Below are 21,737 nucleotides of genomic sequence, written 5' to 3'. Positions count from 1 at the left end.
CTGTATGGAGGGCTGGGTAGGGAAGGCTGTGCCTCCACAAACAGCCTAGGTCCCATCCCATCCACCCCTCCCACTTCCTGCCCCCTGACTGCCCCCCTCAAAACTCATCCAACCCTAACGGCCCCCCTCGGGACTCCCTGCCCCTTATCCAACCCACCCTGTCCCCTGACTGCCCCCACCCCGGAACTCCCACGCCTATTCAACCTCCCCGCCCCCCCCGTTCCTTGTCCCCTGACTGCCTCCACCATAACTCCTGACCCATCTGACCCCCACCCCATCCACTCCCACGCCTATCCAACTCCCTTCCCCTTGTCCCCTGACCGCCCCCCGGAACCTCCTGTTCCTAATCCAACCTCCCCACCCCCTTACCATGCCGCTCAGAGCAGCAAGAGTTTGCAGCCCTGCCGCCTGGCTGGAGCTAGCCACGCCACTGCACTGCCGGTGCAGTGAGCTGCGGCTGCGGGCTAGCCACCCTAGCCGGGAGCTCAAGGGCCAGGCAGGATGGTCCCATGGGCCGTAGTTGCCCACCTCTGGTCTGGAGAGAACATAGTTCTTGCTTGTTCTCGCTAATCTACGATACTGCCATTTCCAGGTTTATGCAGGAATTGTAACTGTAGCTTTAATCAGGCCGTGTTCTGACCTTACTCCCTTGCCTTCAAATCTATCTGTATCTCTCTCTACCGTGTATCTCCTAACTTTTCATGAGCAGCCCTACTGAAGGTGGTAACTCCTTCTAGAACATTCCCCACTTGTTGCCTTGTCACATCTGAACTGTTGTCAGCAATGGTGGAAGGGAAGAGAAACCCTTGTGAGAGTAAAACTTCATACTGTAAGCTTTATAGTTTGTCTAGCTACGTTTCTACAGATTGGAGGAAACCATTTTAAAAAAATGCTGTTCTAAAGGTTTTTCTCTTGGATACTAGCTCAAAGAATAAAATCCTTTTGTAACTTTGCGTCTTGTTTTTTTTTGTTTTTTTTCTCTTTTTAAATTATGGGACTATGTTAGGAGCTGAATAATGAGATCAGTTTGCAGCAGACTGTGATTCATCAGGCCAGCCAAGCTCTGAACTGCTGTATTGATGAGGAACATGGAAAGGGGTCACAGGAAGAAGCTGAAGCAGAGAGACTTCTCCTTCTTGCAAGTATGTCTTAAAGAATGGCTAATATTCAGACTAATCCTTTAAATTACAGAACAATTTCTGAATGATTGAAGTTTTCAAGCTAACAGGCTCAGGAAAATCCAGTTCAGATGGCAGTCTATTGTTCTCTCTAGTTATTAGGGATTAGTTATAATCCCTCTTCTGAAAGGAAGAAGTGACTAGGTGGGTAAAGGTCACTTGCCCCTCCATTCCCCCACACCCTTCTGTCAGTCCACTATACTCTCTTGCACAATTTCCTCTTGCATATTGGCACTCTGTCCTCAAACACTTCATAATGGTACACTTACCTAATAAAGGAATTGATAGCAAATGATACTTAGCTACACCCTCTCTACTTTTTTTTTTCCCCTGTTCCAATTTAAATCTCTTTACAGCTGAAAAGAGAAAAGCTTTGCTTGAAGAGCTCAACAAATTGAAGAACGAAGGACCTCAGGGCAAAAAAAATAAAGCTGCTTCTACATCCCGTGAATTTGCTCCATCTAGGGGATCTGTTACTCTTTCAGAAATGCGACTACTTCTGAAAGCAGACTTTGTCTGCAGTACAGTTCAAAAACCAGGTAAGGTGCTTAGGTGTAACTTAGAAAATATATTTAGCCTGCTTTGCTTGCATTTTAATCATTATGATTGCTGGTGTTTCCCACAAATGCCATGGTATTTGAAAAGGAGATTGTAGTGACTGTAATACGAACCTGGTTTTAGCTAAAACTTTTATTCTAAGTTCTCTTAACAGCACCTGTCATAGTATCTGAGCACCTCCCAGGAAACAGCCTGACTGCCTTGAAGTAGGGAGGAAAAAATGAGACCTCTGGCCTATTTTGGATATTGTAGTTCTCATTGCATCACCTTTTCTCACCAAATTTTTAAAAGCTAAAGTAAGTGACTTAAAAAATCTAAAATAAATGTCCAGTGGATGCTCGTCCATGGGAATGTCTACACTGCATAGTAAACCTAAGTCTGTGGGACCCATGCCTGCGGATTGTTCTTTCCAAGCTTTCTCTTGAGTGTCCATGCTGTGTTGCTACATGAGCCTCATACGCATGCTTACACATCCATGCTGCACTGCGCAGACGTGATTCAAGACACTGATTCTGGGGATGTATCCCAGGATTCTTACAACCATAGTTATCTGTAACTGCTCTAGGGCTTGGTTCATGGTGTGCTGTGGGAGAAGTTCTGTCCATCCCACAGAACTTGACTGGAAGTGCTCTTAGACCACCAACACATCCAACTGAGCCATTTTTGTGTCTGCACATTCCCTGTAACTGGGGTCAGCAACATGGATTCAGCACTGATGGAAGAACTTCTCAGGCTTGCACTTTCACTACTATTTCAGCAATCAGGTAGAGGATTTGTGAGATGCTAGTGGACATTTCAGAATATCCTATTGTAGGCACTTCTCTGATGGGGGATAAAGACTCTGAAATCAGGGCCTTTGGAAGCATAAGATTTGCTCTAGCTGCGCTACATGTGGCACTGCTGAGTCCTCTTAAGACCACAACTCTCTTTGTCTTTCTGGGGTTGTGGCAGAAATATTCCTAGTATCAGTGAACAAAAATTCCCAGACCCTCTATAATAAAAGCAGGGATTTAGTATTAAGGAAGTGCTATAACACTGATTTCTCACAGGAATAAAGACGCAATATTATTGAGTACTCAGCTGCCTAGTCTTTGGATGGATTGCTTTCATAGTGTGGTTTCTCAGAGAATAATTTTTGTTCTGAGATGAGGTAATGCCTGGAAATGATTCATAGGAGAAGCAAATCCTGAATGAAACCTGTTGTCAAGCTCTGTACAATAGGTAGAAGTTGCAGATTTAGTGATCCACTAGCGTTTGGTAAAAATGTGCCAAAAAACCTGTGTCATCAACCTTTGAATTTCAGAAAACCTTGATTCTCTTTAGCTGGCTGCCTGTACTGCGAATAATATTGTAAAATAACCCTATTTGGGCCTTGATCATGCAAATTAATTTGACTGCCTATGTGGAATAATTAGGTCCTTAATTAGTATAAATTGATGCATCCAGAACTAGTATAGTGAAAATCCTCTGAACTTCAAGCTGTTCTTATCAATAGACCAAGGAAATGTAAAAGTAAGCTTCTTCCTTTTGATACGGTACCTCATAACTCTCTAAAAATGTTCAAGAAATTCTGACGTCCTCTAAGTCCTGGTGTTTGAATAAAAGATCTGATCCTGTAGTTTTCCCTGATGTTTTGGGGGGAAATCTTGGATTTTAGTTCTCTACTTTCTGTGCTATTTAAACTTGCTGTATGAATTTCTTGACTAATATCTAATATTAGCCTTGTATCGGTGAGGATGTTGAGTTATGAGGGGTTTTGTTTTGTTTTGTTTTTCTTTAAATTTTGCTCAGTACTTGCTTAACCTAGTGTTGCTGAGGAACTAGTTACGTTTCAGATTAAATACTCTTTCTGAAAAGTAGTCATCTGTCTGTGCTTGGTGTGTCTAAATCAAATGAGTTGAGAAGAGTTAAGTCAAGATCTGAATTTGTTAAACATGGATCTGAAGGTGCAATATTTCATCTAGCCAAACTAACTAAAATCGTATCTGCTTAATAACTTTTTGAAGATTTTTGCGGCAAACACTTGAAAACCTGAAATTCCTGTGCCCCGTGGTGGTTAAATCTGACCATTTGCAAACTTGCATTAACCAGCACGCTTTATCCAATGTCAGTGATTTATGTAATACCGCCAGAAACTTCAGTGGTTTCTAATGTGTTAACTGCTTTTTGCAACACTAAATTGTGAGGACAAGATTTGGTTTAGTAACTCTTATTGACTGTATGTGATAGGCTGTTTAAAGATATACAGCTGTTTTTACATATAATGAATCATAAAATCTAAACTGTGAATTCTGGTAACGTTCTCCAGTGTGAATCTTGGCAGCGGGAATGCACACGTATCTGATGTGTTATAAACATGCTGCTGTATTTTGTTCCCTTTTTAGCGATTCTGTCAATAGTGTTATGTAAATTGGCCAAAACCATTTTTCATTTTGCATCTCATTTGCAGTCAGGTCACTATGTATTCCACAAATGTGGAATTTGCCATAATTGTGCTTCAAAATCTCAGCTTTCATTTTTTTTGTTGAAGAGAACCTCAAATGTGAACAGTGTAAGCCATTGTCTGTGCCTGAACCAATGTCTTAGCCATTGCTAAGTGCCTGAACCAATGCCTGAGAGAACTGTTCCAGTCATCTCATTTTGAGCAGCTGTGGAGCTTGGTGTTTTTCTAAGATGCCACAGAACTCTGCACTTTTGCTGTAGTTTGTTTGTTTGCAGCCAGATACCCAGGATTCTTGTTTTGCCTCTTTGCCCTGCTCAATATGCCTGCAGCTGCCTCTTACTCTGTACCTTTCCCTGCAAGGGGGAATTAATGAGATGACAGTATATACTCCTTCATTGTTCTACATATGTAGGCAGGAAGGAAGGAGAGGGTTAATGAGCCAGGGAGCATAGGAAGCTAGTATGCAGACTGGGTAGTCAGGATGTTAAGAGAACAGCAGCAGAGGCCTGTAGAGCTAAGATGAGGAACTGCTGAATGTTGACTACAAGCTCCCCTCCATCCTCTGGCATGTAGCGGGTCAGGGTAAGACCTAGATGAACTACACAGATCACATCTTAACTGCTGAACCCTGGAGAGCTGGACTGTCTGAACGTAATGAATTAAATTGCGATTAATTATTCTTCACTAAGTATTTTTGACTGAAATATCTGTGGAAGGTGGGAATGAAGGGTATTTTCATGGTCATGCAATAAGCTAACTTTGTAGAAATTGGGGTCCTTGTTCCATGGGGTGCACAGACCCTACTTACAGTGATCATCTCAAATCTGTCCACAGAAGCAACTAACTACTACTACATAATATTGTTGAGATCGGGAGCAGAAAACATGGTAGCAACTCCTGTATCAAGCACTGCAAATTGCCTAAATGGAGATGCTCTTACTTTTACTACAACGTTTACTCTGTAAGTACAAAAAAACAGTTTCAGAACTCAACTAGCTGGCTTTTGAAGAAGAGCATACCTGAGAATCTTGTCTAAACTAATTTAAAATGTTAACCTTTCTGTAAGGGTATTATATTCCACAAAAATTCACAGGTCTTGTGGCATGAGTATTTTCTTCTAGAAGTATTTGGAACAAACTTTTTTCCATAAAGAACAATTTAATGAATGGATTGTTTTTCTCCTGTCATCTCTTGGACATCTGCAATGGCTGATTAGTCACTCTCCCTGAGAGTTTTCTGCTGGCTGTAATGACTGACTTTCTACTAGGCCATTTTTGGTTTGTGTTGTCTCTGACGACAACACTGTTTTGGACTAAAATTTAACTACGTACCTCTCAAATGTTAGAGGAATAGCTGGCTTAAAGTTATTCTTTACAATAATGTGAGTTTAGTTGGATGATTTAGGATGGGGATAGATGCTAATTTTATCATTCCGAGTCTACTGTTTAAAATTTTGTGGTAAATGTCATCACTATTTATGCACAAACAAATAAAGAAATGCTGCTTGAGAACTTATTAGTTTGATGTAAGCATATTTATTTTGTGTATATTATTTTGACATGTGATGTTGATTTGTTTTAATTGTTATATAGTTTTAACTTTTTGAATCTCAACGTCTGTCATTAAATAATTGTCCAATCTCTTCCCCCCCCCCCACTCCCATGATTTCCTTGAATTGAAAATTGACTGAAAAAAATGCTTAAACATCAATATCCTTCTAGATTCTGCCAACCCTATTAAAAGTGAAATATAATATAAAATTTTAAACCTTGGAAAGTGAGGAGCATGCAAGGCACTGAAACCTATTTTGAGGTGATGGTAAAGGTAACTATTCTGAAAGGTAGTAGTCTATGTAAATTTTGGTCTGGAGAGATGAATCTGCATTCTGAACATACTTTTGTCCTGCTGTAGGTGGGACACTGTTTGGAGGGAGTGGTTACAACCTAATGTCATACACACATTACATAAAACCCCTTATCTTATGAATTAATTGAGGATTGAGAGTTCATAAAATTGAACATCTCAAAATAACAGAAGGTGTGATGCATAAATTGCAGCACAGTGCATTGCATCACTTTCTTGTACTTCAGACCACTGCAAAGAGATTTCCAGTGCACCGAAGGGTTCAGAATGTGAAGGAATATCAACTTGTTCTTTAACATCACTTTCTTTTTTCCATTTTGGGGGGAAAATGATCATATAATCGAGGTTCTACCATATTTCACTTTCTTTTGCTTGTGAATCTGGAATCTATCTCAAGATAGCAATGTATTGGTCTCAAATATTCTAATGTTTCATGTGCTGGAACGCTTTGTTTGTTGAAAACAGGTTTGTAGTAGAGATGGAAAAGACTTGACAGACCACCATGCTTGCCTGGAAGAGCAGTGCTATGGTGTACCGATAAAGAATATCTGTTATTACATTATATCTTAGATTCACACCCAACGCTTTTGACTACTGTAGATGTTGCTTTCAGAATAACTAGTTACTGTGAACCCCTCTTCTGTTTTGAGGGGATAACTAACTTTTTTAAAACACTACTGGCATTATTAATGCTTTTAACTATAGTCTATTCTCTTTATTTTAGGCAAGATGTGTCCAATGACTTTGAAATAAATGTTGAAGTTTACCATTTGGTATGTACTTGTCTTTTTATTAAAAGGCCACTTGGGGGAGCCAGGCACTCTCCATTTCTCAAATGCTTTCTTGTCTTACAGGTACAGAGGAAAGAAGGCACAGGCACTACTGATAAGAGGAAAAAGGCAACTAAGTCAAAGGTAAACACAAGAACTGACACGCTAGTTCAATAAGAAAGGTACACTAGAAGCAATATAAAGCAAGGAGAGAAGAACTGAGCTACAGTCTGTTTTTAATTTTGAAAATATTGAAAGTGGATGCAATTTCCTCTTACTGATTTGGTTATTGGGAAGTTTTCTTCATTCACAAAAAATCTTTCTTACTATACTTACCTTTCATCACTTTAAACAGACTGATCAAAAGAAAAGGTAATGTACTCTCTCTCTAAATGTCTTTTTATATTTGAAGTCCTTCAACTGAGTAGAATTGAGACTTGGCCATTTTCACGTGGCTCTTAATTACGTCAGGTCTGAAAGTTGGTTGTTTTTCTCTTCTAACAGTTTTGCAAAGTGGCACGCTTTCCAAGCTTTCATGTAGTACAAGACACTTTTTTGCCTCTTTGGTAATGATTCTTAGTGTGCTCGTTCCCTTCTCTACCTCCTCACGCTCCAAAACATGTAAACTGTGTGCTAGTGCCCTGTACTGCAGCCAAATGGGTAGAGCCCTGCAAATCTGCAGATATCTGCTTTACATCCACAGATGTCTGCATCCATGGACCATTTTTGTGGATTGTGGATAGATGAGGATCTAAATTTTGTATCTGCACAAGGCTCTACAGATTGGTCAATGGAAATGTATTAAGCACAAAATTAGAATATTGCCAATGTAGTCATTAGGATAAAGTAAGCAAATGCTATTTTAATAAGATTATCATTTTTAAAGCAAATTGAAGCTAGTATAGAGTGCAAGCACCAATTACAGGTCTATGCACAGGACTATCAGAAGCTACAGTATTTAATAAGAGAATAATGAGTTAATTTCCCTATTCTTTCAGTAAGTAAATACACAAATGTTGGCCACTCCTGAAAGCCTATGAGTTGTTTTTGTTTTTTTTGTGGGATTTTTGTTTAAATTTTAAAATATTTGCTCTTTTTTCATATTTAGGAAAATGTATACTTCTGTGAGCTAACCTTTGGTATTTTGAAAATGTGTGTTTTGGGGTAAAGGCAACTGTATATCACTACTATAATGGAGCAAAGATTGAAACCTTAACTGTGGTGTTTCTCTATGACTATTGGCAAAGATTACTATAGACTTCGTGTGGCTTTTTTTTTTTTTTTTTTAAAGCTTAAAAAAAGGTTAACTATTCTTTGGGCGGGGGAGCAAGGGACTTTGAACCCTCTAATTTAAAACAAAGAACCAAAAGTTTCTTTCCCCTATCACCCCTGCCCTGCCTATGTAAATTAGGCTCCTACACGACTTAAGGCTTGCTTAGGCTTAGCTCCTGCAAACGTTGGCCTTTGGATTTCCTTTTCCTTCAACCTTCCACTTTTTTTCCCATATAAAGATGATCTTGAGACCTCTTGTGTGCACTCTTCTCTCCCGCCCCCAGCCTATGCTATGGTAATCTTCAACTGTACAGATCCAGGGTTGGAGGTGTGCAGTACATCCATTCAAAGTACCCAATAGTGCTGCAACTCCTCAGCTCTCACTTCTTCTGAGGAAATTGGTTGCAGCTCGGAGAGGAGGAATGGTCATCACAGAACCAAGATTTTTACTTTTTAAGATCAGTTTTTGCTCATTGAAGGATTTTCATTGTGACTCATTAAAAACATATTAGTGTCTTGCCACTTGCCACAGACCTCTTGAGCGGAAGGGACTGTCTGATTCTCTCTCCCTTGTCCAGCTGATACAAGCCTGAGAATCTGAGATCCTGGGTCCACCTCCCTCCTATGTGCTGTAGTTTCTGGAGTGCTTCAAAGTTTGCCGGGAACCAGCCTTCTTAGAAGCACTGCGTTGATTTGTTAGCTGGAACTGCAGTTTTTCTGTTGTCTAGGGAAGGGAGAACCAGGACCATTCAGTAGGTACTTTTCAGAGCTCAATGAAAGTTTGCAGGGGTCAAGTCATCTAGAAAACTTTTTCTGTTCCAGCCTCCTGGCAATCGGTCTACTGTATCTGCTTTTGATGACAAATTATCTCTTGTGTATCTTTTCCCATCAGTTGCAAGGATGGACTTGTCTTGTTCTTAATTACTGTTCATGTATTTTTCTCTTAAACTAAACAAAGCTCCAGGTAATATATTTATGTTCATTTGATAAGTTATAACTTTACACTTGTCAATATACAAGAACACAAACATTAGGCACTCATTTACTTACAATAGTATGCATTATTTGATTCTCATTTCAATTAACTGCTAAAGTTACTAGAGTAACAGATGCAAGTTGAGCTGCTAAATGCACCAAAGATTTGCACATGAATGGAAGGCTTGGATATTCGTTTTAAAACACCTGCTGTCCAGACCCAATTAATGTAAATGTATGTTTTCTACCTCTTGATCTGTGTATTTTATTACATGCTTCAGTGGAATTATTCAACCTTGGGTCTTGGGTGTAGGAAAACAAACCTGGCTGACTCAAGACAAGAGGTAATCACTGGTCAGAATTGCTTTAGACCATAAAACTTGAATGGCATTTTTATCATACATATTAAAACTATACTTGGTTTTAATTACAGTGTGCAATCTGAAATGTACTTGGCCTTCATGCTGTCTTGTTTTTCATAGGTTATTACTCCAAAGAGATTATTGACATCTATTACTACTGTAAGTACTAGTGTAATACTCTAATGACTTCTGGAAATTAAATTGCCTTTTCTAAAGGCCATGTTCACACATGCTGAACAACATTGTTTCCCCACTTCAGACAGCTTGTATCTTCTTTCACTTGAAACTCGAAACTACCTAGCTTTCTATCAAGCCTTTTCAGCACATAACCATGTGCTAGTGAGCATTCTAAATACTCATTAAAAAGGATAAAATTAGTACATATGCTTTATTTTTAAGAGATCTAGAATTTCAAGTGCAGTGTTTGACTTAAAACTAGTCTTAATTTACACAAAGCAAGCTTCTAAAATTGTTGATTTCTCTATTTTCTTTCCCTAATGAATCTTTCTGTCTTTCCAGAAAAGCACCCTTCTTACACCAGGTAAGCAAAACATAACCACCTTGTACCAAAGGGAATATCTGTAATGCGGGGTAGCAAAAGCAATAATAATCTCTCAACAGGATTGTCTTGTACTTAATCCCAAGATAAATTCTCAGTTGGTATGAGTCATGAAGCTCTGTCAGTTTACACCAGCTGAGAATCTGGCCCCAGGTTTACATGTAAATTATTGCTGTGAGTAGCTGAATTTTACTGTACAACTCCAAAACTAACATCTAGCATCAAATATTTATAGTATCCATTTTTTACCTGGAAAAGTGTGTTTAAGTAAACCAACACTTGATGGTTATTCTATTTTTAATCCATATATTGAGCTCTGTTGCTTTCAACAGATGCAATGTTGCATAACGTAATTTTATAACAGTCTTGTTCGTTGGAGACCTAACTCTGAGAACCAATGATAAGAATGGATTTCAAAGTATCATAAATGTGCATTTCATTGGCACTTCTCATATGTCTATAGTCCTAACTTTGAGGAAATAATCTCTGCTGTATGGCTTCTGCCCAACTCTGCATAAATGCTCCATGTGTCTGCCTTTCACAGGGATGAGGCACAGCCCACTCATGCAGAATCAGGGGAGAAGTTGCAGAAAAATTATTCTTCCCTTTCCATTCTTTCCATCTCTTACTTAATATTGTAGTGTATGAGCCCAGCAACACTTTATACAATTTTTCATGTGTTATGTTGTCTTAACTTTTTTCTTTTATTATTTTTTTAATTCATCACAGTGATGGCCAGTCCAGGTGGCCCCAATGCTGTGCGCACTAGTAACTTTGTACTTGTTGGATCTCACAAGGTTTCACTGTCCTCAATAGGGAACTCCAAATTTACTTTGGACAAGGTAATGGAACCTATTTTTCACTACTACTTCAAATATATCCGTGTGCTACTATGAAAGAATGGAATTTTGCCTGGCCTCATGTTTCTAGGCAATATTGCTACTTAAAAATAAAATCATTTAAAAATTTTGAGACAATACCACATGTAGTTTTTAGAGGACTGAAGTACAGGTTTGCAATACAAAAAAAAAATCTAATATTTGGCACTGAGAACCACTGTTACTATGGCTAAATGTAAGATACAATAGCATATGGCCACCAGCGCATTGGTATCCATTCTAGATCAACAAAATTTATCAGAAGTAAGATCATTCATGCAGGTCTTTAAGAATGGTCTGTAAACAGCCAATTCTAAAAATATTCTATAACCTGAGAAATAAACCACTTAACTGTTCAGTTATTGTCAGAAGTCACATTATCTGAATTCCTCTGCACTGAATTTCATTTGGAGTTGACTTAAACAAAAAAAAAAAAAAAACCACCAAACAACATTCTTGCCATGTAACTGATACTCCTGACTACATATATCTTATGCAGATTGAATTCAGGTACTAATTAAAACTTTTGTTAGCATCCATGTTCTTCTTCATGATGGATTTTTAAAAAATGATGGAGAGCTGTTGTCTGTAGAACTTGTTTTGTGTAAATATGGCTTTGTCACAGTTACATTCCACGTGAGTGACTCTAGAATTTGTAAACACTAACTGCATAACAAAGAGAAAAAACAGACCCTTTACAATGTAAATGCCTGTTAAACAATTTTATTACTATATGCCAAGAGCTGGTCTAGTCTGTTACTTTTTTATATTTCTGCAAGTTAACTCTTGTTACTTCAAGAATTCTCCAATAAACTTTGAAGTGTCATACTGAAGTCTGGTAGAGAAGGATTGGATTTAGTGCAATTCAATTCTGGAGTAAGGTATCTTTATAGACCATGACAGGCTAGGGATTTGCAAACAAGCTCCAGATGCCAATTCTGATCCCCTTTGATGCTTCCTTTAATTATTTAAAAAAAATAAAAATTTTTTTTTCCTTTTTGACTTGGGCCTCTTGTGGGAATTGTTCTTGGATTATTAAGTACTTGATTTGGTTATTGGAGTCTTCTGGTTCTTTGGGAAATAGTGTCTTTTTTACCTTTGTGCTCAGTTCTTCATGTTTGAGTGCTCTCCTTTTTTGGATGGGAAAAGTAAATTATAGAAACCATGATGATCATCTGATGATGTTTGAATAAATTTATGGGCCAAGCTGGGAAATACAGATTTTTCCTAGAAATTCTCTAGGAATATCATTTTAAGATATTTGGTTTCTCAATACCATAAATGCACATTGTTATACAGGAAGAGTGGAGATCTGACGCTGCTTACAAGCATGTGACTTTTTTTTTTTTTAAAGCTTTAGCTATATCCTGCCCCTCAACTGCACTGAACTGCTTTTTAATTTGCTTTATACTTCCCCTTATGGGGGCTTAGATGACCATCACAGTGGTGTTACAAATGCTTCTGCCCTTAATATCTTATAATGCAAGACTGGCTGCAGAGAGAGGAGTGAAATATACTCCAAATGTAGTTTTATGCTGCTTTTAAAAACAAAACAAAACAAAAAAACGCTTCATTTCACACCTAGTCACATTCAGCATATTTCTTTTTTTCCCCCAGATAAATTATGGAGGGAAGGAAAGAGAGCTACTGGGCTTTATGTTCCCGGACAAGGTTGCTATGTTTACTTGCTTGTGAATAAAACTTAAGACGCTCTTTTCCTAGTGCATGTTGCTCATGTCTGTTGCTCTTCTTCTTCTGCAGTAGTTAGAAGTTGAAATCTTTCTAGATGGACGCTTACAAAGATTCTCCTATAAACTTAGCAAATTGACAAGTGAAATATAATACAACTGGGTCATTTAAAAAGAAATCTCTGCAGTGTTAGTCTGTCCAGCATGCTAGAACTCAAATTTGTTTAAATGCCAACACTTTTACTTAATACCAAAGCTTCCAAATTTAAACGATGTTGGGGTTTTTTTGTTTTTTTACAAACTAATGCTGTCAAGTGATCCTACTTTTCTCCTACTGTTAAACAGTCTCCACGTATGTCTTAGCCTGCTTGGCAAGCTTTTAGGTAACTTCAGACACCTCAGCAGGTGCTTGCATCTTAGTCTAGTTCCCCTGAGGTACTTTCCCCGCACTTTGAGGTGTATGGGGAAAGGGGTCCCTCCCTGTCCTGGCATTGTCTCTTAAGCCCTCAAGTATTCATGGAGAAGTGGCTTATCTTGAGCCACTCTTTTTTTTTTTTTTTCTTTTTTTTTTCCTCCCCCCCCCCCCCCTTTCCTTTTTGCTTGCTTTAGCTTAATAGGGTCTATAAGGAAAAACTGTGTATTCTTACAGTCAACATGCCAATATCCATGTCAATATATAGTATTCATAAACTACAGAGAAGCTCTAAGTCCATCAGTGTTAATGGTAGTTCCAGGCTAGGTTACCAAAGGTCATGGACTAGAGTTTTCTCTTCATGCAGTTGTCCCGCACATCTACCTCTCATTCAAGGAATTTTCGAAACTGAGGAAAACTTTGTCAAGAGAAGCATATTTCTCCCACACAAGAGGAGGTCTCCAAGAACCCTCCCACACACAAAATAGCTGGCAATAGTCCCCAACTCTTCTTAGTCACTTGATAAATCTCAATGTATGCAGCTATATTTAATAACTTTCCTATCATTTACAAAGTAGTTTGTAGTAGTCACTGGAAATGAAAGGGGAAATAAGGGAGCCAGACTAACTTGCTTAAAATAACTTTTTTTTAAAGTGGATTTTACTGTAGTTTGATTGAATAGAAGTAACTTTCTCTTGGCACGTAGCAAACTATGGAGCCATGGGACTTCTGTTGTTGTAAGCAAATATCCAGCATTAGTGCTTTTTCTCTTCAAACTATAATAGTCTTGCTTTTTTAAACTTATTTGGTACCTGAAGACTTCCTCTCTTGTGGTGTTCAAGATACATTTGCCAAGGTTTCTCTATTCCTTTACCTAGTGCAGGAATAAAACCACACACTTCACCTGGGATAGTCTAGTACTCTAAAAATGGTCAGATCTCTTGCCTCTGCAGATATGCTTTACGTATCTGGGCTAAACATACTGACTACCTAAAAGCTTTTCAATTCAAAGAGTGCTAACATTTCTGACTACTAAGTCATCTTATTTAGGGAGTTTTCTCCTTGATATTGTACATGCCCTTAAGCAATAAATATGAAGGGCCTGATCTTGTTCCCATAGAAGTCACTGGCAAAATTTCTATCAATTGTGATGGATGGCATTGGTTCTGTTTGATGCTTCTTCACTTGATATACACATCAAGTCATCTCAGGGAGAAGGGACTCTTCTTCATGTATAGTAGTAAGCACATTGGTGTTTCAATATTGGTGTATCTGCTGGAAGCATGAGCTCTTTTTGCTTTTAGACATTGCATGGCTACAGTGGATCTCATCAGTAACGTGAAAAACAAACACATTTATTCTTCAAAATAACACACTTAGATTCTAAGTTACCAAATCATTCTAATCCTGTGGAGATTCTGTGAACCTTTCACCTTTTTTATATCATGAAGTTTTTCCCTACTGAAACAATTTCTACAAGGCAAAATTGAGGTTTAACAGTTGGCTTGTTATAAACACTTTATCTGTCCCTGAAGTAAAGACCTGTGAATGATTTGGGATGATGACAGAAGTTAGATATGAATGAGTCTTCATGCTTGCATGGAATTGTTTAAAGGCATGTATGTATGTATGCATGTAAACTGTTCAGGAAGGACAGGCAGGGCAGAAAAGGTGGGGGAGTAGCACTGTATGTAAGGGAGCAGTATGACTGCTCAGAGCTCCGGTACGAAACTGTGGAAAAACCTGAGTGTCTCTGGATTAAGTTTAGAAGTGTGTGCAACAAGAGTGATGTCATGGTGGGAGTCTGCTATAGACCACCGGACCAGGGGGATGAGGTGGACGAGGCTTTCTTCCGGCAACTCACGGAAGCTACTAGATCGCATGCCCTGATTCTCATGGGTGACTTTAATTTTCCTGATATCTGCTGGGAGAGCAATACAGCGGTGCATAGACAATCCAGGAAGTTTTTGGAAAGCGTAGGGGACAATTTCCTGGTGCAAGTGCTAGGGGAGCCAACTAGGGGGAGCGCTTTTCTTGACCTGCTGCTCACAAACCGGGTAGAATTAGTGGGGGAAGCAAAAGTGGATGGGAATCTGGGAGGCAGTGACCATGAGTTGGTTGAGTTCAGGATCCTGACGCAGGGAAGAAAGGTAAGCAGCAGGATACGGACCCTGGACTTCAGGAAAGCAGACTTTGACTCCCTCAGGGAACAGATGGCCAGGATCCCCTGGGGGACTAACATGAAAGGGAAGGGAGTCCAGGAGAGCTGGCTGTATTTCAAGGAATCCCTGTTGAGGTTACAGGGACAAACCATCCCGATGAGTCGAAAGAATAGTAAATATGGCAGGCGACCAGCTTGGCTTAATGGTGAAATCCTAGCGGATCTTAAACATAAAAAAGAAGCTTACAAGAAGTGGAAGGTTGGACATATGACCAGGGAAGAGTATAAAAATATTGCTCGGGCATGTAGGAAAGATATCAGGAGGGCCAAATCGCACCTGGAGCTACAGCTAGCAAGAGATGTCAAGAGTAACAAGAAGGGTTTCTTCAGGTATGTTGGCAACAAGAAGAAAGCCAAGGAAAGTGTGGGCCCCTTACTGAATGAGGGAGGCAAGCTAGTGACAGAGGATGTGGAAAAAGCTAATGTACTCAATGCTTTTTTTGCCTCTGTTTTCACTAACAAGGTCAGCTCCCAGACTGCTGTGCTGGGCAACACAAAACGGGGAAGAGATGGCCAGCCCTCTGTAGAGATAGAGGTGGTTAGGGACTATTTAGAAAAGCTGGACGTGCACAAGTCCATGGGGCCGGACGAATTGCATCCGAGAGTGCTGAAGGAATTGGCGGCTGTGATTGCAGAGCCCTTGGCCATTATCTTTGAAAACTCGTGGCGAACGGGGGAAGTCCCGGATGACTGGAAAAAGGCTAATGTAGTGCCCATCTTTTAAAAAAGGGAAGAAGGAGGATCCTGGGAACTACAGGCCGGTCAGCCTCACCTCAGTCCCTGGAAAAATCATGGAGCAGGTCCTCAAAGAATCAATCCTGAAGCACTTAGAGGAGAGGAAAGTGATCAGGAACAGTCAGCATGGATTCACCAAGGGAAGGTCATGCCTGACTAATCTAATCGCCTTTTATGATGAGATTACTGGTTCTGTGGATGAAGGGAAAGCAGTGGATGTATTGTTTCTTGACTTTAGCAAAGCTTTTGACACGGTCTCCCACAGCATTCTTGTCAGCAAGTTAAGGAAGTATGGGCTGGATGAATGCACTATAAGGTGGGTAGAAAGCTGGCTAGATTGTCGGGCTCAACGGGTAGTGATCAATGGCTCCATGTCTAGTTGGCAGCCGGTGTCAAGTGGAGTGCCCCAGGGGTCGGTCCTGGGGCCCGTTTTGTTCAATATCTTCATAAATGACCTGGAGGATGGTGTGGATTGCACTCTCAGCAAATTTGCGGATGATACTAAACTGGGAGGAGTGGTAGATACGCTGGAGGGGAGGGATAGGATACAGAAGGACCTAGACAAATTGGAGGATTGGGCCAAAAGAAATCTTATGAGGTTCAATAAGGATAAATGCAGGGTCCTGCACTTAGGATGGAAGAATCCAATGCACCGCTACAGACTAGGGACCGAATGGCTCGGCAGCAGTTCTGCGGAAAAGGACCTAGGGGTGACAGTGGACGAGAAGCTGGATATGAGTCAGCAGTGTGCCCTTGTTGCCAAGAAGGCCAATGGCATTTTGGGATGTATAAGTAGGGGCATAGCGAGCAGATCGAGGGACGTGATCGTTCCCCTCTATTCGACACTGGTGAGGCCTCATCTGGAGTACTGTGTCCAGTTTTGGGCCCCACACTACAGGAAGGATGTGGATAAATTGGAAAGAGTACAGCGAAGGGCAACAAAAATGATTAGGGGTCTAGAGCACATGACTTATGAGGAGAGGCTGAGGGAGCTGGGATTGTTTAGTCTGCAGAAGAGAAGAATGAGGGGGGATTTGATAGCTGCTTTCAACTACCTGAAAGGGGGTTTCAAAGAGGATGGCTCTAGACTGTTCTCAATGGTAGCAGATGACAGAACGAGGAGTAATGGTCTCAAGTTGCAATGGGGGAGGTTTAGATTGGATATTAGGAAAAACTTTTTCACTAAGAGGGTGGTGAAACACTGGAATGCGTTACCTAGGGAGGTGGTAGAATCTCCTTCCTTAGAGGTTTTTAAGGTCAGGCTTGACAAAGCCCTGGCTGGGATGATTTAACTGGGACTTGGTCCTGCTTTGAGCAGGGGGTTGGACTAGATGACCTTCTGGGGTCCCTTCCAACCCTGATATTCTATGATTCTATGATTCTATGTTCTGTTCAACAGCTTAGCATTCTAATTACCCTTTAGTGACACAGAGCCTACTTATGCCTAGTTTAGCTTGGTAATGTTTTAATAGGTTTATACAAACAACTGTTAAAACCTATTTTGTCTCATGGCTTAACTGTAATGAATACTCTAACCAAGCTTTTTAGGTTTAGCTAAAAAGCACTATTGGTGGATATCTTATCTTGTGGTCATGTTTTCCACTTTACTTGGGGCTGGGTGTGTGTGGGGGGGTGGGTGGGTTAAATACATTTGTAAGAAAAAGGAGAGTTCAGATGGCATCCAAGTGCCTCCTAATACTGAGGACAGTAGATTAAATGCACATAGCCAAACCTTGAACATGAATCTTTCTAGATGGCTATACAAATAGCATCCTGCTCATACCCTAGAAAAGTAAAATTTGGGTTTGTCTACACTGAGAAGTAATTCAGCTTAAGGTAGGATGTGAATTTAAAGTGGAGTAGCTATTCCTGATTAACTCCTTGTGTAGACTTTGGGAGTGGATTGATTTTATTTGGAATATGGCACTCTTATTCCAGATAAGAGCATCCACACACTGAGTTCCTCAGGAATAGCTCCTTGTGTAGATAAGCCCTTGTAAGTGGAGTCGGAAGATCAATAACACTTTTGACAGCAAGTGGCTGTTAGCCCTGGTACTTAGGGATCTCAGGCCACTCTTCCAATGACAGATGTCAAAACCATTCGTTGCTAATCTCTTGCTGTTGCTGATTTGTTTGTACTGAGAACAAAGCTGTTGAGATGCATCAAAATTAAATAACTAAGTTAGGGGCTTTGGTTTTTTGCAGGTTCCCTTTTTGTCTCCTTTGGAAGGCCACATACATCTAAAACTAAAATGTCAAGTAGACTCCTGTGTGGAGGAAAAGGGATTTTTGGTAAGTAACTTGCTCACTGTTTGTTAAAGCATGCTGACTTCCATTAAGTAAAACAAACACATTTATTTTCTGGGCAGTAACCAAACCAGGCTTAATAAATGCTCAGGTGGAAATGATTCCACGCTACTCATATCTTCTGAGTTAAAGTAAAGTTTCTAAGACTGGTTTAAGATATCTTATTTGCCTCGCTAAAAAGCAGAGCCTATTGAATCTGCAAAGTTGTTTTAGGCTGAAATCGCTTGGTATCAATATTGCCTTTTGATGGACTGTTTTTTGTTTTTTTTTTTTAATTTAAGTCTAATTGTCTGTTTTGTATGGTTGTGGCCAGACCTTTTATTGTCATTGTGCTCTTCCATTAACCTCCCTTTGAAGGAGCTAATCTGGCTAGTAAATGACAGTGACATTGGGTGAGATTCTAGAGGCTGCCAGAGGCTTTTTTTCTGACGACTTGGACTCTTTTTGACCTATTAAAAGCAAATCGTATGTAATAGAATGTATTCTGTTTTGTGAACAAGCAAAACTTTTTTTTTTTAATGTACTCATTATGCTCTCCTTCTAGCTTTTGGCTCATAGCAGGCAAGTTACTCTCATTGTATCAGAAACAAATTGTTTAAAATCAACATCTGTAAAACCAAACCTTAATTAATCTGGCCTTGGTTGTTCAAATGTAGCTGCCATTCCAGCCTAGCGAAATGCATTATTGTAGTTGTATCCAGCAGATGGCACTAAATGTGTTGTAAAATGCCTTTGCAAAACACAAGTGTCTACTATAATTTGATTAATTCCTAGTCCAAGATCTGTCTTCCTTTCCTCTCTATATTGATGAAATTGGAGCTTACGTTCTACCTCTTGGAATCCTCTTCATCATTATTTTGATCTGCAAATCGTTGCATGCTTCGTTATCGATGCCCACACTTTCCTTAACAGCCTCTTTTTTTGGGTCAGCATTAAACTTCTATTTTCATGCAGTTAAATGGACTGCTATACTATGCTAAGAACAAACAATAATATTTGTTTTCACTATAGTCTTAAAAGCCTTCTAGAGTGGGCTCTTTTACACTGGCTTCCTGTACTATTGAAATGTGTTACCTTCTGAATTGCCTAGAAAAGGGTGTGTAATGTGATACAGGAAAACTGCTAATCTTGCCAAGAGAAGTAAATGCTCTGCATAAACTAAAGAAATATAGAGGTGTAGGCTAGCCCAGTATCTTGTCTTCTAACAGTGGTCAATGCCAAGTGCTTCAGAGGGAATGAACAGAACATGTAATCATCAAGTGATCCATCCCTTGTTGCCCATTCCTGGCTTCTGGCAAACAGAGGTTAGGGACACTATCCCTCCCCATCCTGGCTAAATAGCCATTGATGGACCTATACTCCATGAACTTATCTAGTTATTTTTTGAACCCTGTTATAGTCTTGGCCTTCACAACATCCTCTGGCAAGGAGGTCTATAGGTTGTATGAGCGTTGTGTGGAAAAAATACTTTTTTGTTTGTTTTAAACCTGCTGCCTATTAACTTCATTTGGTGACCCCTAGCTCTTATGTTATGAGAAGAAGAAACTAACACTTGTTTATTTTCTCCACACCAGTCATGATTTTCTAGACCCCCTTTGTCATCTCTTTTCCAAGCTGAAAAGTCCCAGTCTTAATCTCTCCTCATATGGAAGCTGTTCCATACCTCTAACCATTTTTGTTGCCCTTTTCTGTACCTTTTCCAATTCCAATATATCTTTGAGGTAGGGCAACCAGATCTGCACACAATATTCAAGACATGAACGTACCGTGAATTTATATACAGACAATATATTTTCTGTCTTCTTATCTATCCCTTTCCTAATGATTTCCAACATTGTTAGCTTTTTTGACTGTCATTGCATGTTGAGTGGATGTTTTCAGAGAACTATCCTTAATGACTCCAAGATTTTTCTTGAGTGGTAACAACTAATTTAGACCCTATCATTTTGTATGTATAGTCGGGATTATGTTTTCCAATGGGCACTACTTTGGATTTATTAACATGGAATTTCATCTGCAATTTTGTTGCCCAGTCACCCAGTTTCTGAGATCCCTTTGTAATTCTTGGCAGTCTGCTTGGGACTTAACTATCTTCAGTAGTTTTGTAACATCTGAAAATCCCCCTCCAACTTCTTATTTAAGCTTGCTTGACTCCTCACTCAGTTATGTAGAATTTGACCATGTTATGATAAACTATGTGATCACTTAACGTTTTTAATGACTCCTATATTGCACTCTTACAATAGCATTTTGCTGAACCAGTTCTGCCAGTGTCTGTCCTAGGTCAGTGGTTTTCAACCTTTTTTCATTTTGTGGACCCCTAAAAATTTTTTGAATGGAGATGTGAACCCCTTAATTTTAAACTAATCTGTGGACCCTCTGAAGTCCATGGACCAGAGGTTGAAAATCACTATTCTAGCTAACGCTTGAGATGCTTGCAATTCAGTGCTAGAAGATAAACTTTTTAATAAATTATCTTTTAAACTAACTTTTTTTTTCTTTTTTTTTAATATTGGGGGTAGCAGCACTCTAAATCTAGGATTAACTTCTAGATTGTAGATGTGTGTTAAAAAATAAAAAAGCTCAATACGCACATCAACAGCTTTTTCACACAAAAAAGCTTAATGGATGTGAGGTCTGTGGAAGGCAACCTGGTGTCACATCATGGTCATTACAAATGCCAGCTCTTAGTAGTGAATCGGATCTTGTGAAAAGCCCTATACAAGAATTAAGTATTCTGGGAAGACAAAGCATGTTTTAATATTGAGGCGAGGGATGGGAGGAAATGTCACATGTATAGTGAATTCTAAGTGCTGGTGGTGGCCAATGCTATCCTCTGGTTCCAAAATGCATAGGGACACCATGACACTGCCAGATTTCGAAAGCTCAGCATGCTGGGTGCTGAACTCTTGAAAAACTGCCCTACTGTGTCTAAAGGCAAGATCTAGCCTCTGATTTACTATAGCCTTGACTATACACAAATTTAATATACTAATATCATTAAAGTGGGAGGCAGTCCCTTCCTGCCCCCCCACCCCCAAAAAAACCAAACAAACGACACAGTGGTAGATATAAAAGTGCTTATACCAGTATGATTAACCAACGTAGTTTAAACCAGGATAAACTGGTGTGTAGACATGTCTAAGTCACACAGGTCACTTAATTTTTCTTTTTTAGACAATGTTTGAAGATGTTAGTGGATTTGGGGCTTGGCATCGGCGCTGGTGTGTGCTCTCTGGCAACTGCATCTCTTATTGGACATATCCAGATGATGAAAAGCGAAAGGTAATGTAGTTTATGATCCACCTATTATATTGCTTAATGTGGGGATTCTAATCTGAAATATATTTCACAGTATCTGTTTTCCCTTAATCCTGCATTCATTTTTTACTGATGCAGAGTTAGTCCTTAGAAACCTACGCTCTTAAAGCTTTTTGGGGTGGGGTGTGCAAGATAACTCTTCTCTCAATTTGATTAACTTCTGTATAACTCAGGACAAAAACCAAGAGGCAGACC

General features: G+C 39.6%; 2 protein-coding genes across 6 annotated transcripts in view; one reads left to right on the top strand and one right to left on the bottom strand.

Moving 5' to 3' along the window:
• The window catches only part of AOAH (acyloxyacyl hydrolase), a 183,239-nt gene that overhangs the window by 21,636 nt on the left and 139,866 nt on the right, over nucleotides 1–21,737 (bottom strand). The gene's annotated exons all lie outside the window — the stretch shown is intronic.
• Nucleotides 1–21,737, top strand: part of ANLN (anillin actin binding protein) — a 44,767-nt gene that overhangs the window by 19,345 nt on the left and 3,685 nt on the right. For 2 of the 5 annotated variants that reach the window (XM_038390700.2, XM_038390695.2), the window contains 11 exons: nucleotides 1,007–1,142; nucleotides 1,535–1,717; nucleotides 5,014–5,140; nucleotides 6,767–6,815; nucleotides 6,897–6,956; nucleotides 9,542–9,580; nucleotides 9,941–9,962; nucleotides 10,710–10,822; nucleotides 12,476–12,529; nucleotides 18,120–18,206; nucleotides 21,399–21,506. In XM_038390700.2, coding sequence (XP_038246628.1) covers nucleotides 1,007–1,142; nucleotides 1,535–1,717; nucleotides 5,014–5,140; nucleotides 6,767–6,815; nucleotides 6,897–6,956; nucleotides 9,542–9,580; nucleotides 9,941–9,962; nucleotides 10,710–10,822; nucleotides 12,476–12,529; nucleotides 18,120–18,206; nucleotides 21,399–21,506 — 978 coding nt within the window. Of the gene's footprint in view, nucleotides 1–1,006; nucleotides 1,143–1,534; nucleotides 1,718–5,013; nucleotides 5,141–6,766; nucleotides 6,957–9,541; nucleotides 9,581–9,940; nucleotides 9,963–10,709; nucleotides 10,823–12,475; nucleotides 12,530–18,119; nucleotides 18,207–21,398; nucleotides 21,507–21,737 lie in introns of all 5 variants that reach the window. The other 3 variants (XM_038390696.2, XM_038390702.2, XM_043508741.1) reach the window with 2 other exon arrangements.

The sequence above is a fragment of the Dermochelys coriacea genome, chromosome 2, assembly GCF_009764565.3.
Source record: "Dermochelys coriacea isolate rDerCor1 chromosome 2, rDerCor1.pri.v4, whole genome shotgun sequence".
Classification (NCBI taxonomy): Eukaryota; Metazoa; Chordata; order Testudines; family Dermochelyidae; genus Dermochelys; species Dermochelys coriacea.
This window is presented reverse-complemented; position numbering and strand designations above follow the sequence as displayed.